General features: G+C 40.9%; 1 protein-coding gene across 1 annotated transcript in view; it reads right to left on the reverse strand.

Moving 5' to 3' along the window:
* LOC110162886 (FRAS1-related extracellular matrix protein 2-like) overlaps window positions 1-19,287 on the reverse strand; it is a 254,137-nt gene that overhangs the window by 146,073 nt on the left and 88,777 nt on the right. The window contains 2 exon segments of the mRNA XM_055166709.1: window positions 695-820; window positions 10,840-11,070. Of these exon segments, the coding sequence (XP_055022684.1) occupies window positions 695-820; window positions 10,840-11,070 (357 nt within the window).

Raw genomic sequence — 19,287 nt, forward strand, 5'->3', positions numbered from 1 at the left:
TAATTAATTAATCGCAATTAACGTGATAATTTGAAAGCCCTATTCTGTTCTGTTGTTTATGTTATAGTTATTTGAAGAACTGTTCATATGTGACGTTAACAGTCTGTTGTTCTCTGTTCTGTTGTTATTACTACTGTATGACTTGACTTTCAACATGAAATGTCGGTTCCTGGTCTCTGATTATATAAAATAAATTCCTCCCCAAAAGTGCAACTTATATATGTTTTGCGACTTATAATCTGAAAAAAATATGGTAGTAGAGATGGGACAAAATCTCGTGAGACAAAATTGCCGCAAGATTGTACAAGAGAAAAACGATCTTTTGAGATTTTTTTTCCAAGTGATTACATTTGGATAAGACAAAAAAGGGCTACGGGTTGGTGAGTTACACTTCTTTAACAGATCCAAAAAGCAGTAATAGAATGGAAACAAAAAAATGAGATAAAAAATAATAATAAAAAATTGTGAGATCAAAATTGGAACTTGAATAGCAAAATTTATATCAAAAATGTATATAATGATGTGTGAGCTACTGTGTCCAAGTAATTCCCCATGTGGATCAATAAAGTTTGTCTAAGTCTAAGTCTAAGAAGAGTTGTTGGTTTATTCTTTAACCAGCTGTGCCACTGCATCATTTGTTTGAGTTGAACGAGCTTTAAATGCATAACAAACTCCAGTGTTTACGCGGCGTTACCTTGTTGTGTGTAGCAGACGACCATGAGCTCCTGGCTGACGTCTCCGCTCCTCCTCACGGGAATAAACAGCTCCCCGATGTCTTCCTCGATGTTGTAAACGGCAGACGGGATGAAGACCGTGGATTCTGCACGACACAAAAACAAAGAGAATGTAACGAAAGACAGATAAATAAATAAATATATAAATAAATAAATAAATAAATAAATGCTAACTGATGTGAGGTGTCGCTCATTAGGAGCCCGAACGATTATGTAACAGATAATACTCCCTACAACTGTACAACAACTCAGACAATACAAATAATATTCCCTACAACTGTACAACAACTCACCCTTATGTAACAGATAATACTCCCTACAACTGTACAACTCAGAAAATTCTCCCTACAACTGTACAACAACTCAGCCTTATATAACAGATAATGCTCCCTACAAATGTACAACTCTCTCTTATGTAACAGATAATACTCCCTACAACTGTACAACAACTCACCCTTATGTAATAAATAATACCCCCTACAACTGTAGAACTCAGATAATACTCCCTACAACTGTACAACAACTCACCCTTATGTAACAGATAATACTCCTTACAACTGTACAACTAACTTATGTCAGATAATACTCCCTACAACTGCACAACAACTCACACTATTGTTCCAGATAATAATCCCTACAACTGTACAACTCACACTTATGTAACAAATAATACTCCCTACAACTGTACAATAACTCAGATAATACAGATAATACTCCCTACAACTGTACTTCTCACACTTATGTAACAGATAATACTCCCTACAACTGTACAACAACTCACCCTTACATAAATACAACTTACAACTCTAAAAATAATACCCTACAACTGTACAAAACTCAGATAATACTCCCTACAACTGTACAACATGTAACAGAATACTCCCTACAACTGTACAACACCTCAATGTAATACAGATAATACTCCCTACAACTGCAACTCAACTTATGTAACAGATAATACTCCCTACAACTGTACAACAACTCACCCTTACATAACAGACAATACTTCTTACAACTGTACAAAAACTCAGGTAATACTCCCTACAACTGTACAATAACTCAGATAATACTCCCTACATCTGTACAACTCACCCTTATGTAACAGATAATACTCCCTACAACTGCACAACAACACAGTGAACCATCCCAGACAAAGCGACAACATCTCCATGGAGAAAAGTACGGACTCTCCACTGGAAAAGTTACGCGGCGCACTTTTAAAGCACCTTTCAAAAAACCTAATTGAAAACGACATTAAATGACATTAAATTCCAACAAAACAAAAGACAATCTGGTGGTTTGACAGATCCTTTTGTTTGCACCTGCACCACGGACCGACGACAGCAATCATCTCCCCCTAACCCAGCGGGCCTGAGCTCCTGACACTTCAAATACAGTCTGATAAATTGACATTGAAACGACAAGGCGGCTCTCTTCGTGGTTTCAGATGCTTCGTGACAGAGCTCCCGAAACCGCTCGCGCTCTGGGGACCTGACAGCTCTCATTACAGCCCCTCTGATGGAACTTTGAAGGTCTTTTATCACACGGACCCTATGGAGATGCGGCCTCTTCCACGAACCGCGAAACGTCTTCTATGGTCTTACAACAGAGGAGTATACGGGGGTGGATAATGTATGCAAGAACCAAGAACATGTGTACACGAGAGTTGTTGGTGAAAGAGTCGTTTATATTTACTCTGTTAAAGGTCCTATATCACACCAAACCTGCCATGACAGCTTTAATTCTGAATAAAAATAAATGGTAACACTTTATAATAACTACACCTTATTTAGCCTTAATAAAGCATGAACAAAGACTTAATTAATAATGATTCACACTTAGTAACTACTTAATTACCACCTGAATTAGCACTTAACCTGCACCTGTGCTGTAAAAAGTTACTCATAAGTATTTCTTACTTAATTACTCATGAACTAATCATTTGTGTGTGCATTTGTAAATGTATATTTAAGTACACATTTGAGCATTTATTAATGATTAGTAAACCATGAGAGAATGATTTACTAGTAATGCATTATTGTTTCTCTGGAATTTGACCAAACTTAACAAATGCTTAATAAAAGCTCTCAAAAAGACTTAACAGATAACAGCTGCCTGAATGATCATTGCATTGCTTTATTAGTGAATCACTCTCACATAAATGCTCAAATTTGTACTTAAATATGCATTTGGAAATATGCAAATGGCTAGTTGATGAGTAATTAAGTAAGAAATACTTATGAGTAACTATTTACAGCACAGGCGAATTAAGCACAAGTTAAGTACTAATTCAGGTAGTAATTAAGTAGTTACTAAGTGTGAATCATTATTAATAAAGTCTTTGTTCATGCTTTATTAAGGCTAAATTAGGTGTAGTTATTATAAAGTGTTACCAAATAAATGAACTCTGAATAAAAATTAATTCTATTGCTATTAATATGTGGTTCATAATCTAAAGTGTCACCCAAAATTTTAAATAAATAATGTCTCTATAGTCTATCTGTAGCCGGCGGGCAGCTCTAATACATATTTGATATGATCTCGCGGGACAAATATAATTATATCGTGGGCCAAATTTGGACCCCGGGCCTGAGTTTGACATGTCTGATGTAAACGTTTATTCTTCTTAAAACGATCCCCAGCTACTTTAACAGGCTGTTCTTATATGATTAATGTTGGTGTTAGTTATAAATATGTAATACCAAAAAACCCAAATATGTTCGTTTCTAGTATTTCTTGATTAAAAAAGAGGAGAAAATACGATCACTAGTAGGTTTACGTCGCAAAGCATTCTGGGTAGCGTCGTCACAAGGTCGTTGTCTTCTGTCGTCGGGTTAAACTTGTGCTTATGCTCCGTTTTACTAATACCACTGCGCAGCTTTTGGTTGTAATTTCCAGTAATTATCAATGAAGAAATCGTAATCGTAAATTTTCATGATGTCGTAACTTTTCACACAATACATTTTCTGTACGACTGGACTCATTCAGAGTTTATGAATATTTATTTTATGCTCAACTACTGCCAAATGCGCACGATTTCTATTCTATGCACATAAATATTTCTGAAAAGCTTTCTTACTCCATAGTAATTAAATTAGTAAATTTACTCACCCTGACCTGCCCCTGACAGAAAACTGAGCTCCTTACAGCAGACGCTCTCCCTCTCTGTTACACTGGCGAGCACTTGTTGCCCACTCACCATTGATTGTGACCAACACTCTCTTCCACACCTCTCTGATCGTCTTCATGCTCATCATTTACAGTACTGTCCGCGAAGTTGTCCTCCAAACTTAATGTGCGCTCAGGTTCAAACTGAAAAGGCTGAATAGAAGCCGTGTTTATCTTGCAGAGACAGCGAATCCAAGCATCCAGTCGACGAGGCTACCCTGAATCCTTTGCGATGTAAACAAATATGGTCAACTACTCGCGATCGTATTTTCTCCTTTTTTATAACAAAAAAATACTACAAATGAGCATGAGTTTTTTGGTCTTACGTATTTATTACTGACCCCAATGTTAATCATATAAGACCAGCATGTCAAAGTAGCCGGGGATCCTTTTAAAAATAATCCCGGTCATTCAGTTCATGCTCGTTGGGTCGCGCATTGAACGAGATCCGGACGATCTTGCTCCACCAGTCCTCCCTTCGGACTTTCATCCACGTCTCTTTGGATTTGCGAGCGGGATGCGGGAGTGGGCTGAGGCAGAGCAGTCGTTGAGTCAGTTTGTCGTCTTCCTCCCTCCTCCTCAACTCACAGACATAAAGCTTAATGAGAGAATTCTCCAGCTGCTGCACAATTATCATCGGAACGACCGCGGAAAAAGTTTGCGTCACGTTTGTGTCCGTGGCGTAACGACAAACCGAGATGACAAAAAAGCCGGTAGCAGCTGAAGTGTGTGTTTTCTTCCCAAAGACGTAAATATGTTCATGTCCCTGTCCAATCAGAACCCTTCATGACATTGAGCAGAATTAAATAAAGGTGATTTAACGTGTTTTCCATGTAAACCTCAATTCGTAATTATTATTTCCATGTAAACTCGAAGGAGAATATTTTAATTCAGAACTATTTAATTCAGAATTAAAAAACATCATGTAAACGTGGCCACTGACTCTTGTGAACTTTAAGCCATGATACAAACCCAGAGTTTTGTTTTGTTTCATTCACACGTGTTTGAGTAATCCTTTATTTTTAGTCTGTCTACATCTCCAAAGCTCAAAATGCTCTGTTCCACCTTGTGATGTCATGAAGAAGTAGTTTTCATGTTTAGCAGCTCCTTTTACCTTTGTTTAGTAGAGATTGGCAATTCCAGGGATGGGAAAAATTACTCTCGCTCTTGCTCTTAACATAAACGTCATTGGTAGAGTCCAGCTCCTACAGATGAATGCTGTCATTATGTCCTTGGGCAAGACACTTAACCCACCTCACCCCTAGTGTCTGCGTACATTGGTCTATGAAAGTGTATGAATGAATTGGTGAGTGGTTCCTTGATGTAAAGAGCTTTGAGTGAAGTACCATTCACTGTTAAATGACTCAAACATTTATTCCACCTTGTCTTTTGTCAGTAGTTTTATGGTCTATTATGGACTTCTTTTTTAAATCACATAATAACTTGTTTTATAATGTCAAGGCAAGTTTATTTGTATAGCACAGTTCATACACAAAGTAACTCAAAGTGCTTAATACAAAATTATAAATCAGATTAGACTATTAATTCCAAAACTCCTCATTTTGACTTTCAGTTTGCCTGATATATTTTTTTACTTAAAGATGCACTGTGTAATTTTTTTGGTGAAGGGTCTGTCACTTGATTTTTTATTTTTTTTTCCATGGAGGTTTTATTGCTTTGCCTGAAATGTCCCACAGTAACATTAAACCGATCTCTCTATGTTACATTTATCCAATTACGGGTGTTTTTTAGGCCTGTAACGATAATCAATAAATTAATTAACCGTACGATAACTTTTAACGAGCTCGATAACTTTTCCGGCTGTAATAATTTCTATTTGTATGCTTGTTTGTTTTCCTTGTTTCTCTCATTCTCTCTTAGCCAGACTGGCGCCACCTAGTGCCTTCGCTCAATTTTATTTCTCTCCAGCGACTAGGTCAGGAATCAGAATACACTAGACCAAAGGTTTCGAACTCATTTTGGTTCGGGGGCCGAATCCAAACTACTTTGATCCCAAAGGGGCCGGATCAGAAAAAACTCATGTCATATAAACCCCAAAAAATAACAATAAGTTCAAATATTTGTGCAGAGAAACACAAATCTATTACAGAAATCTTTTTTAATTGATGAACTCTTTCTTTTACAAAATATTATAATATCATGAACAACCTGAAACTTAAAGAAAAATGCAATTTCAACACAATGTTTTAACATGAACTTGTGTGTAAACAGGAATAAGTCAATTTTTGTTGTAAAATCCTGCACTCGGCTCCACTTTTCTCATTTTGGACATTTTGTTGATGAGGGTGTCACGGTCAACAGTCAAAACGATCGTCCTTTAAGAGCGTTTGGAAAGAGACAAGTCTTCATTTGTGCTGCTCTGGTGGGAGGGGCCACGTACAGAGACACTGCTATGATAAGCGGTGCAGAAAATTACCAATATTTTAATAGAAAATACAATTAAAATATTTTAGTAGAAAATCAGCCGAGGGCCAGATTAAAGGTCTTGGAGGGCCGGATCTGGCCCCCGGGCCGTATGTTTGACACCTGTGCACTAGACGGTTCGCAAAAACCCTGGAAGTGCACGTTCGGACACCAGTCAATCAGCCAAGAGTGATATACTCGGTGTTGGCTGAGGATTTAAAGCCAGATTAAAGAGAATATTTGGTGAATTTCATCAGGGGGAAAGACGTTATTGTCCTTCTTCCTACGGGATTTAAGAAAAGCTTAATATACCAGTTAGCCCTGTTAGCAGCGCATTACATACGTCATGACCAAAAAGCAGCGATTGGTTAAATAAAAAAGGTACCTGCCTACTGTCGAGCGAACGCTGGAATTCGAACACTGCGAGGTCAGACAGTTTAAGATAAGATAAGATAAGTAATCCTTTATTGTCTCCTACTCAAAAAAACAGGACAACACAACACAAAGCAGCACATAAACAAAACACCATAAAACAAAGTAAATATGAGACAAGTGTGACCACGAGTGATGCACCAACACGACCCTTAAAATTATCCTTAACAGGCAACCCTTGCATTCTTCTGTTCTATTAATTATTGCACATTCCCTAAGCCTATGTTTCATTGATTGCACATTCCCAGCCTATGTGCAGATTTAATTAGCACATTCCCTATACCTATGTCAGTTTTGAGCACAATCCCTAAGCCTTTTATTTACAAACCTACAAAGTGAAACGATCTGATGAATCAGGGTAGTTCTCTCTACCAAAGAGAATGAATGTCAAAAGGCTTCTATCGCTCTCTACTGACTCCTCTCGTTTCCTTAGCATAATGACGCTTGAACTAAGTCAGTGACTAAAATAAGTTTTAACGGCAATTTTGTTAGAGACTTAATAATCCATTTAATTTATTGTTTTGGTTGGTTTGGTTCGACAATGGTTTATTGAAGTCCTTGCTGTGAGCCAGACTACATTAAGCTATTCTTATGTTTACAGGTCTATTCTATTCAGGTCTGTTGTTTTTGGTTGTCTTGCAGTTCCTGTGTTAAATGTTCTTTAGAAAGTAAAGTTTATTGATCTTTGAAAGGGTGTATTTGCATTTTTATTAGTTGAAATTGGTCTCAAAATGTCAATATTATCGTTTATCGCAATCATTTCTTGGTCAATTAATCGTCCCGCAAAATCTGTTTCTATAGTTACAGGCCTAGTGTTTTTATTGTTTAAAAAAAAAAAAAAAAAACATAAGCAGGGTCACTTCTCCACAGATCTGACAACAATCTAACTTGGCTTGGAGATAGATATGTTTAATGCAATACTGTGGAGCATTCTGGACTACAAAAGTTACACAGAGCGCCTTCAAGTCATTACTTTGTGCTTCTATTTGACAAACATTATTTCAGTGTATCAGTCCTCGTTCATAATAACACATTTGCGCCCGATACTTAAAGGTTGTATGGAGGATTTTTTTTGTTTCAAGTTGTCAATGATAGCATTATAGAGGTGCAGTAGCCTTGTAATTATGATGACCAAAAAAAGAGAATAAAAATTCATCAACTCTGGACGTGGTGGGGCTAAACATTTGCCAATAGATAACGACACTGCCTCGTTATCTGTGAGCTGACAGGCTGTCAATCAAACTCCCTACGTTTCTAGCGTAACTGACTTGCCTGCGCGCTGCCGGTACGTGGTTTACGTACGCCTGTCATGCAGTCCACAGACGCAAGACGCACAGACGCTGTTTACTCCACCAACGCAACAGTTCTTAGCGGCTTTTTTTGACCTATATCTTCCTCGCAGTTCGCACAAAGTTTGTTGCAATGGCGACAAGAATCCAGGAGCAGTTCGCCGCAAAAGAAAGTCCGTTTTTGAGGTCGCTGAAAGAAGAAGACAAGGGGAAAAAGCAGCGAAGCCAAACTAAGGTGATTCTTATAGATTCATTCCAGCGATGGCGCGACTGAAGCAGACGCAGGGTCTAAAGACTGACGCACTGGTCCACAAATTACTCCTGGACAGGAAACTTCTGCTTATTATGAAAACATACTTTATTTCCAAGAGCTAGACAAACGTTTTTTCAGGACACGAAAGCGATATCCTATGTCTGAAAACGTAATTTTCAAGGCAAAGAAAGCTTGCTGCTGCGTGTTGTAGCTAGTTCATGCGCACTGAATTTCTGCGCACTCTTCTCTGCACCCCTTTCCTGCTCCTGTCCCCGCTGCCCGATCCGCTCTTCCCCCTCTCCTCACTTCTCCGGGCACGGAATCTCCGCGCACCGCTCCCCTCTCCCCTCTCCTCTCTCTCTCCTCTCCCTGCTCCTCTCTTCTCCCTGCTCCTCACTTCTCGTCCGCGAACGAAATGTCCGCGCCCCCCGCCCCCCGCTCCTCACTTCTCCGTCTTGCCTAACCAACACTGTAGTTAGTTGTTTACAAGTCATGTGCAGCACCGGCTGTAAACAAACCTGTTTCTGGCGTAAGGAGGAGGCGGGAGGAGGCGTTTCTACGTAGGAGCTGTAGGGGAGGGGGGGTGGTTTCACGCATGCGCAACATTTGAAAAAGGACAGTCGCTGGATTTCTCGTTCCTTGGAAAATCCTCTATACAACCTTTAACGTTCATTTGAATAAGACTCCCACTAAATTTCTATATATGGTTCAAACAGAGTGTGTCCTTTGAAGGCCTCCATAGCTCTGGGCGTTTGAAGCTTAAGTCCTCCAGGCTTTGTGGTCCTCAGCCGCCTCAGTGTCCCCCTCGTGAACAAGGATCCTGGGTCAACCCACCTGACCCTGCCCCCCCCTCGTCCTCCTCCGGAGCTCCACGGGCTCCACGGCTCTCACACAATTACACAGGATTAGGTGGTCACTGGTTTCCACTTGAGGCCAGACTAAAAATAGCTTCGGTGACACGTTTTACTGAGGAATTTCACACACTGTGGTCTGCTTTGTTGCACAGCGGCGAATGTTATTTTATATGAAGGTCTGAATCTCACTTAATTTGACGCACTCATAACTGAATCTGGTTTAATGAACACATTTTTTTAAGATTTAATGTTTTTAAGATTTCAAAAAATGAAAACGTGTAAGGGTAATCGTCAAGGTTGGATCCACAGCAGAGGCAAATCAATTCTGTTCCATCAAAAACTTTTGTCCAATTGACATTCTGAGTTGAAATTCTCCTTTTCTTTTCTTAAGATGTTTTTTTCACGTGTCCATGCTCTCAAACTACCCTCGAACAATATTTTTTAAGCAGTTAACACTCCAAGGTTACAGGTCAGATCTCTGAAAAGATTAACCCATACAGATAAATAACTTTAATTCCCTACTTGATTTCAGACAAAGCAGGTTCAGACTCTCCACCAGGCTCCACTAGGGCTAAGCAGACGTTTTTCACAACGGCTGGAAGTGCCGTGATGTCGGGTAAATGTCACTTCCGGTTAATGCTTTTCTATGGCAAAATATCTGTGGAAATGTCTCGCGTATTTTCCCCCAGCTTCATAAATCTGCTGGCCGGGCTGGTGCCACCTCGTGCCTCAGCTAAAGTTCATTTCTGTCCAGCGACTAGATCAGGAATCAAAATACAATAGACGGTTCGCAAAAACCCCGGAAGTGCGAGTTGGGGCACCAGCCAATGAGCGAAGAGTGATATATTCAGTGTTGTCAATGATTCCTGAGATCGAGGATTTAAAGCCGGAACAAAGAGAATGTTTGGTGAATTTCATCAAGAGGAAAGACGTTATTGTCCTTCTTCCTACGGGATTTGGGAAAAGCTTAATATACCAGTTATCCCCGACCAAATAGCAGCGATTAGTTACATGATAAAAACTACTACTTTATGCTGTGGTCCAAAGCAAGAAAAATGTCTGATGAAGGCTTTTTTTTTGCCAAAACGTTATTTTGAAAATAAAAAAAGCTTCTGGACATCGGCCACCTGAGTGTGCTATGCATTTTTTCATTTTTGTCTGGCTGCTCCTTGCATTTGCACCGCTGCAAGAATTTTGGTGTGCGTTTTCTGTTTCTTTTGAAAAACTACCCGCCTACCATCGAGCGAACGGAATCTAAGGCTGCAAGGTCAGATGGTTTCTATGAAGTGAAACCGGCTGATAAATCTGCCCCATCACCAAATCTTAGCGTTAGTTTTGCTCAGTAGTTCACTAATGCTCGTCGCTGTTCGCCTTAAAGTTTTCGTCTTTCTTACCTTGACAGTTGTGGATAAATTCTTTATGGACAGAATATTTCCTTTGTCGGTTTTGTTGGATGAAGATTTGGTGATGGGGCAGATTTATGAAGCTGGTGGAAAATACGTGAGACATTTCCACAGATATTTTGCCATAGAAAATCATTAACCAGAAGTGACGTTTACCCTACATCGAGGCACTTCCGGCCCTTGTGAAAAAGATCAGTTGTTTAAAAATTACTAAATCAATTCTTAGTTTTACAAGTGCAGCATGTGTATATGACATATCTGTGTACTGTGCCGTGTGCTCACCGTCCTCTGGGTCGAGTATCTGCACGCGGGCCTCGTGAGGAGACTCCAGCACGGCCATGACCGCCTCCGACAAAACGATGTGGAAGTCCTCTGACACCTCGTACTCCAGGTCAGACAGGAGCCTCACCCGCCACACAGCGCTGCTCTGGCCCGGGTTAAACTGCACCTGCCGCTGGGCTTTACCGCGGAAGTCCTTGTCCTTCACCGCTGTGCCGTCTCTGGTGCCGATACCTGAGGAAGAGGAGAGAGGAGGCTCAGTCAACACATGGTCTCTGGTTGAGGTTATGAGGTTATGGTCGCACCAAATGAAGAAAAAAATGACTTGGATTGGGAATTTGTTGTTGAATATTTGGCAAGTACAAATTTCTCGAATTAAAAAAAACAATCATGATTTGAGAGATTTGCCTTGTCAAAGAAAATTATCCAACAATGGAGCAAGATATTTTCTCTTAAAACAAGAAATAGAAGATTTATTTTCCTAATTTAAGTGAATTTTAATCGTATTTATGTTTGATCATTAAAACAGACTTGGAGTTGAGCTTTTTTTTTATTCACACGTTTAGCCCTGCACATTTAGGGCCCGTCCACACGACAATGTTTTTGGTGAAGTTTGTATTCATTTTGGTCTTTCGTCCACAGGGAGCCGGTGTTTTGGGTGGGCGAAAACTGTTTTTTGAGAACGGTTCCAGAGTGGAGAAATCTGAACGCCGGCGTTGGGTTTTCGTGTGGACAAACAAACCGCAGCTTTTGGAAAACGATGACGTCGCGACCCCATCATCTCCAGGGTCCTCCGATGCTGCAGCCCTCGAACTAACCTCAGCGAACCATAAGACACTTGCCAAAATGTGACAGGTGTAGCCTACAGAACTGCTCCTGTCGCCCAGCAACCAAGACACACTGCTAACGCCAACACTAACAACATGCACCACGCAGATTATGCACAAGTAATTAAACTTTTGGATTTAGATCTAATAATTTGAATCATTCTCATCCAAATCTTATGGATAAAAATGAAAACTTATGTTTAACTTTTGCTAAAGAAAATGGCTATATTTCTGGGTTACATCTAAAATAGACTAAATGACCTTAAAGTATTTAAATAAAAAAAAAAACGGTGATGAGTTCTGCATTATTAAATATTATTATCATTGTTAACAGCGCCACATGCAGGTGTGACATATGTATTACATCGTTTTCACTCTGCGCTCCGTTGTCGTCTGGACATGAATCCAGAGTGGGAAAAAAAAAAATCCAGGAGCGTTGTCATGTGGACGTAGCCTTACAGTTCTTCTCTCAAGCCAAAAACACTCTGCTCCACCTCGTGACGTCATGTGGTGATACAGGAAGTGCTCCACTGTGTTTTTAAACCCCATACACCTTCACTAGAATCATGTGGATGATTTCAGCCCTGGAGTTGTCAATCTCTGCTGAAGAAAAGGTAAAATGTAAATGTTTAACTTGAAAACTACCGCTACATGACATCATAAGGTGTAACAGAGCATTTTGAGCTTTGGAGGTGTAGACAGACTAATAATAAACGATCACTTCAAAAGCTCCAGGAATGTTTTTGATGAGGTTAAAGCATTATAACATGGCTTAAGGCTCACAGAAGTAAAAATTGTGTAACATAGGACCTTTAAATATATGTTCTAAGCCACACATTCATTTAATTTATTCATTTATTTATGTATTTTTGTTTAAACTCTGAATACATTTTGGTATTTTTCACGAACAGGAAAAATGTCAGAAAAAAAAAAATGTTTGTAACTACTCTTTATCTTCCTCACTGACAATAAAAAGCTTTAAAAAGACATATTGGTTTAATTGTTTCTCAGAATAAGAAGAAAAGCGGCCCATTACTCCTTTGGCCCCTGCACCCTCGCTCCCCAGGGGTCCGACCTGCACTTCCCCGTCCTGCTTGAAGGGCCGTTCTGTGTGGGCCCCTATGCCTGTGACAAAACCTCTATCCGGGGCTGGACTCCTGGTGAGGGGAGGATGAAAAAGAGAAATTACCCCGCTGTTTGTAACGACTGCGCGACGGGAGGCTATAGGGTCAAAGCTAACAGCCATATGTCCTCCGCAGGCTCCCGTAGGTAAACAAACAGCGGGGGGGACTGTCTGAAATGAATAGTTTGCGTTCAATTTGAAGGTTTTGAAATTGTAAAAAGGGCAAAACGCTGAACAAATATGCATAAACCAAGTCAAGATATCCAGCCTACATTTTGACAGCAATGAAAATAATAAATAGAAAGTAAGATTAAGAGTTAACTTACATTACACAAAAATGACTCTTGTGAGCTTTAAGACATGTTAGAATATTGTTACGTCCTCAAAAACAGACCTTGGAGTTGTGTATTTGATGTTTGAGTAACCTTTTAATATTAGTCTGTCTACATCTCCAAAGCTCAAAACTCTCTGTTCAACCTTGTGATGTCATGAAGCAGTACCATATTTTTCAGGTTATAAGGCGCAATATTAATAATGTTGGATTCTCTCGTCTATTTTCAAACTTAAGGTGCATCAGATTATAAGGTGCATTAAGTGAAACAAACGGACGACACTTGAGACTGATCCTTTAGTCCAGGCGTCCACGATCCATTGGCAGATTGTGACGTAATTCGCCCGGCGTTGCCTCCCTGTTTTGGTGAATGTGGATTATGAATGTGAATGTGGGTGAATAATTTAAGTTTGTTTTTTTATTTCTTAAGAGGAGGACTCAAATGTAGCCAGGCTGGTGCCACCTACTGCCTCCGCTCAATTTCATTTCTCTCCAGCGACTAAGCCAGGAATCGGAATACACTAGACCAGGGGTGTCGAACTCATTTTGGACCGGGGGCCGTATCCAAACGACTTTGATCTCAAAGGGGCCGGATCAGAAAACTCATGTCATATAAACCCCAAAAATAACAAGAAGTTCAAATATTTGTGCAGAGAAACACAAATCTATTACAGAAATCTTTTTTAATTGATGAATTCTTTCTTATTATAAGTTTATAATATTATGAACAACCTGAAACTTTAAGAAAAATTCAATTTCAACACAATGTTTTAACATGAACTTGTATGTAAACAGGAATAAGTCAATTTTTCTTGGAAAATCCTGCACTCGGCTCCACTTTTCTCATTTTTGACATTTTTTTGATGAGGGTGTCACGGTCAACAGTCAAAACGATCGTCCTTTAAGAGCGTTTGGAAAGAGACAAGTCTTCATTTGTGCTGCTCTGGTGGGAGGGGCCACGTACAGAGACGCTGGAGACGCTGCTGTGATAAACACCACAGAAAATGACCAATATTTTAATAGAAAATATAATTAAAATATTTTAGTAGAAAATCACCCAAGGGCCACATTAAAAGTCTTGGAGGGCCGGATCTGGCCCCCGGGCCTTATGTTTGACACCTGTGCACTAGACAGTTTGCAAGAATCTGGGAAATGTGAGTTCACGCACCAGCCAATCAGCGACGAGTCATACATTCTGTGTCGGCAACGATTCCCGAGATCGAGGATTTAAAGCCACAACAAAAAGAATGTTTGGTGAATTTCATCAAGGGGAAAGACGTTATTGTCCTTCTTTCTACGTGATTTGAGAAAAGCTTAATATACCAGTTAGCCGCGCATTACATATGTCACGACCAAAGAGTAGCAATTGGTTAAATAAAAAAGTACCCGAGTCAAGTCACGTGAACGAATTCTAATGCTGAGGTCAGACGGTTTCTACGAAGTGAAACTGGCTGATGAATCGGGCGAACTCAAATATACATTGACTAATAATATGTTTAATGCAGCTTTGCGCACATTTGTTTACGTTTTACAGAAACAAAACTTAAAATCACGTGGCTAATTTGCATAAACTATAAGCACTGAAAAAACTGCTCGCTTCTTGTGCGCTGATGCGGTTCAGCTTCTGACGGACTAACGGACACGACTCTGCGAGGCTCCAGACTACGGTAGCCTTAATGCCGTAACGCTCCGACAATCCATCAAGCGGTGCAGCATCGTAGCTTACCAAAATCGTACTAAAACATCTGAGCGCCGTGTACCACATAAAATCAGTTTGAGGTCAGTAAGCACAATCAGAAATAATACATAGGGCGCACGGAATTATAAGGCGAACTGTCGATTTTTGCGAAAATTAAAGGATTTTAAGTGCACCTTATAGTCCTAAAAATAGAATAGAATACAATACAATAGAAAGCCTTTATTGTCATTATACAGCACAGGTGTCAAACATCCGGCCCGGGGGCCAGATCCGGCCCTCCAAGACCTTTCATCTGGCCCTCGGCTGATTTTCTACTAAAATATTTTAATTCTATTTTTTATTAAAATATTGTTAATTTTCTGTGGTGTTTATCACAGCAGCGTCTCCAGCGTCTCTGTACGTGGCCCCTCCCACCAGAGCAGCACAAATGAAGACTTGTCTCTTTCCAAACGCTCTTAAAGGACGATCGTTTTGACTGTTGACCGTGACACCCTCATCAATAAAATGTCAAAAATGAGAAAAGTGGAGCCGAGTGCAGGATTTTCCAAGAAAAATTGACTTATTCCTGTTTACATACAAGTTCATGTTAAAACATTGTGTTGAAATTGAATTTTTCTTAAAGTTTCAGGTTGTTCATAATATTATAAACTTATAATAAGAAAGAATTCATCAATTAAAAAAGATTTCTGTAATAGATTTGTGTTTCTCTGCACAAATATTTGAACTTATTGTTATTTTTGGGGTTTATATGACATGAGTTTTCTGATCCGGCCCCTTTGGGATCAAAGTCAGTTGGATACGGCCCCCGGACCAAAATGAGTTTGACACCCCTGTTATACAGTATAATAAAATTCAGAGCTGCTCCGTCAAAGTGCAAGAATTAATAATAAATAAACAAATTAAAAGTTCTCATTTAGTATGGTCAAAGCTTTGGGGAAGACGCTATCCCTGAGTATACAGTAAAATACGGTGGTTTTCAAGATAACAGCTACATTTTACCTTTTGTTTAGTAGAAATTGACAATTCCAGGGTTGAAATCATCCAAGTGAAGGTGTGTGGAGTTTAAATAAACAGGCAAAGCACAACTCCAGGTCTGTTTGCGAAGAGGAAACAACATTATAACAGATCAGAAAATAGAGTAATATGAGCCTTGAACTGTTTATCTTATTCTATCCTCTGAGCCGTGCAGCTTCAGAACCTGGGACTCGGCTGGCCTCAGATCAGCGCTACACACGGGCAGATGGAGAAGTATTTTTGACTTGTTACAAGATTTCAGCCGACTATCTCTACTCCTTTTCTCCCTCCCTTTCTCTCCCTCTCAATCTTTCTATCTACACCTCCCCTCAGAGCGGTGCTGGCCCCAGATCAGTGGGCATCCGTGTATCAGCAGATGGAGCAGACTTTTGGCTCGTTCTTCTACTCCTCTCTCACTCTCTTCCTTTCTCTTTTTCTCTCTCTCTTCTCCTCTCTCCCTTTCTCTTTCTCTCGACTATAGCTAGTGTGAGCTTATAAAAGATCCTGTTTTTCGGAGTCAAAATAGAGTTACCTTAACTATTCGATAGCACTTGTAAAGGTGTCAGGACGGGTTTGCGTGGAAATCTTCACTTCATCACATTCTTCTCCAAATTTTTGTACACTGGTTTGGTTTACAGACCTTTTTCACGTTTTCTTTTTTACTCTGTCAGTGGTTTGGTCCATGTAAAAGAGCTGCTGGGGTCAGTGTGAACCCAACCTCGCTCCTCCAAAGGCTCTTTCACTCTAAAACTGCTCCTCTTTGTCTGGAGTGGCTCCTCTTTTTTTCTCTCTGGCTCCTCTGAGAGCAGCTCCTCTCACTCTGAAACATCTCCTCTCGCTCTCTGGAACATTTCCTCTCTCTCTAGAAAGGCTCCTCTCTCTCTTGTAAAACTTCTCTCACTCTGGAACCATCTCCTTTCACTCTGGAACCTTTCCTCTCTCTCTGGAACATCTCCTCTCTCTGGAACATCTCCTCTCTCTCTGGTACATCTCCTCTCACTCTCTGGAACATCTCTCTCTCTGGAACATCTCCTCTCTCTCTGGAACATCTCCTCTCACTCTGGAACATCTCCTCTCTCTCTGGAACATCTCCTCTCACTCTGGAACATCTCCTCTCTCTCTGGAACATCTCCTCTCACTCTGGAACATCTCCTCTCGCTCTGGAACATTTCCTCTCTCTCTGGAACATCTCTCTCTCTCTCTGGAACATCTCCTCTCACTCTGGAACATCTCCTCTCTCTCTGGTACATCTCCTCTCACTCTGGAACATCTCCTCTCTCTCTGGAACATCTCCTCTCTCTCTGGAACATCTCCTCTCACTCTGGAACATCTCCCCTCTCTCTAGTACATCTCCCCTCTCTCTAGTACATCTCCTCTCACTCTGGAACATCTCCTCTCTCTCTGGAACATCTCCTCTCTCTCTGGAACATCTCCTCTCTCTCTGGAACATCTCCTCTCTCTCTGGAACATCTCCTCTCACTCTGGAACATCTCCTCTCTCTCTGGAACATCTCCTCTCTCTCTGGAACATCTCCTCTCACTCTGGAACATCTCCTCTCACTCTGGAACATCTCCTCTCTCTCTGGAACATCTCCTCTCACTCTGGAACATCTCCTCTCTCTCTGGAAACACCTCCCTCTCTCTGGAAGATCTCCTCTCTCTCTGGTACATTCTCCTCTCACTCTGGAACATCTCCTCTCTCTCTGGAACATCTCCTCTCACTCTGGTACATCTCCTCTCACTCTGGAACATCTCCTCTCTCTCTGGAACATCTCCTCTCACTCTGGAACATCTCCTCTCTCTCTGGAACATCTCCTCTCACTCTGGAACATCTCCTCTCTCTCTGGAACATCTCCTCTCACTCTGGAACATCTCCTCTCACTCTGGAACATCTCCTCTCACTCTGGAACATCTCCTCTCACTCTGGAACATCTCCCCTCTCTCTGGAACATCTCCCCTCTCTCATCTCCTCTCTCTCTGGAACATCTCCTTTTACTCTGGAACATTTCCTCTCTCTCTGGAACATTTCCTCTCTGTATGGAACATCTCCTCTCACTCTGGAACATCTCCTCTCTCTCTGGAACATCTCCTCTCACTCTGGAACATCTCCTCTCACTCTGGTACATCTCCTCTCTCTCTGGAACATCTCCTCTCTCTCTGGAACATCTCCTCTCACTCTGGAACAGATCCTCTCTCTCTGGAACATCTCCTCTCTCTCTGGAACATCTCCTCTCTCTCTGGAACATCTCCTCTCACTCTGGAACATCTCCTCTCTCTCTGGAACATCTCCTCTCACTCTGGTACATCTACTCTCTCTTCTGAACACCTTGTCTTGCTCTGAAGAGGCTCCTCTCACTCTCTCTGTGGAATGGCTCCCCTCTCTCTCGAACAGCTTTTTTCACTCTGGAACATCTCCCCTCTCTCTCTCTCTGGAGCAACTCCTGTCTCTCTTGAATAGCTCCTTTCTCCCTGGAGCAGCTCTCCTCTCACTCTAAAACATCTCCTCTCTCTCTGGAACATCTCCTCATCGCTCTCAGATCAAATGTTGTGCTACATCGACCTAACAGTGACAGTATGAAACCCTCCTCTGCCTCATGTGACTACCTAATCTTGGGCCTGGTCGGTACATGCAGACACCACTGAATAATGCAAACCTCAGCAAATGTAATTGTTATAAGACCAATGCTTTTTTTTATTTTTTATTATGAGGCAGTTTCACGTTTCTCTCGTCCTCTCTCCCCAGCCCCTACATGCCCACGGAAAGCACTGCTCTGACTATAGCATGTCTCTATAATTACACAGCATTCTTATCAAAACAAAGACGCCTTTATGGTAGCGCGGGGCCATTCGAAGTTCACAGTATTGTCTCTTTGATTTACTTCGCTCCTCATCTCCACCAAGCACGAAACACTATAGACGCAACATCTCTGGATATTAGACCGCCACAAACTAAATCTCGGGTCCTTGGTTCAAAAAGTTGCTTTGATTTACATATTTCTGCGTGCGAGTCGATTACTTCTGACCCCGGAGATGGTCTTAATGATGTGACCTGTGACCTCCGAGGCTTTTTAAACACAGAGGAAACGTTGTTGTGAATAGAGCAGCTGAATTCCTCCGTCTGGGTTCGTTTTTTTTTATGTTATTTGCATACGTTTTGTAGCCACGAGCAGTAAAATGTCTGGGCAAACACGAGATAATGGACAACGGCTTTGACCTTTGTAGCGAGGTACAAAGCGGCGCGTATAGAGATCGGACTATTCAGATTCGTGTTAAGGTGAATGGGAGATGGTTTAAGCGGAAATGGAGGAGAGGTCAGATTTCTCAGGTGGAATTTGTTGTTTAAAAGAACCATATTATGCTACTTTCTGATAAAATGTTGTTTCCTCATTAAAAACTTGGAGCAGAGTCCGGCACGGGTCCATTTTTCGAGATCCACACCAGCCCGTTAACCCGTGATT

Source organism: Boleophthalmus pectinirostris, unplaced genomic scaffold, assembly GCF_026225935.1.
Source record: "Boleophthalmus pectinirostris isolate CB_2022bp ecotype Guang Dong unplaced genomic scaffold, ASM2622593v1 HiC_scaffold_9, whole genome shotgun sequence".
Taxonomy (NCBI): domain Eukaryota; kingdom Metazoa; phylum Chordata; class Actinopteri; order Gobiiformes; family Gobiidae; genus Boleophthalmus; species Boleophthalmus pectinirostris.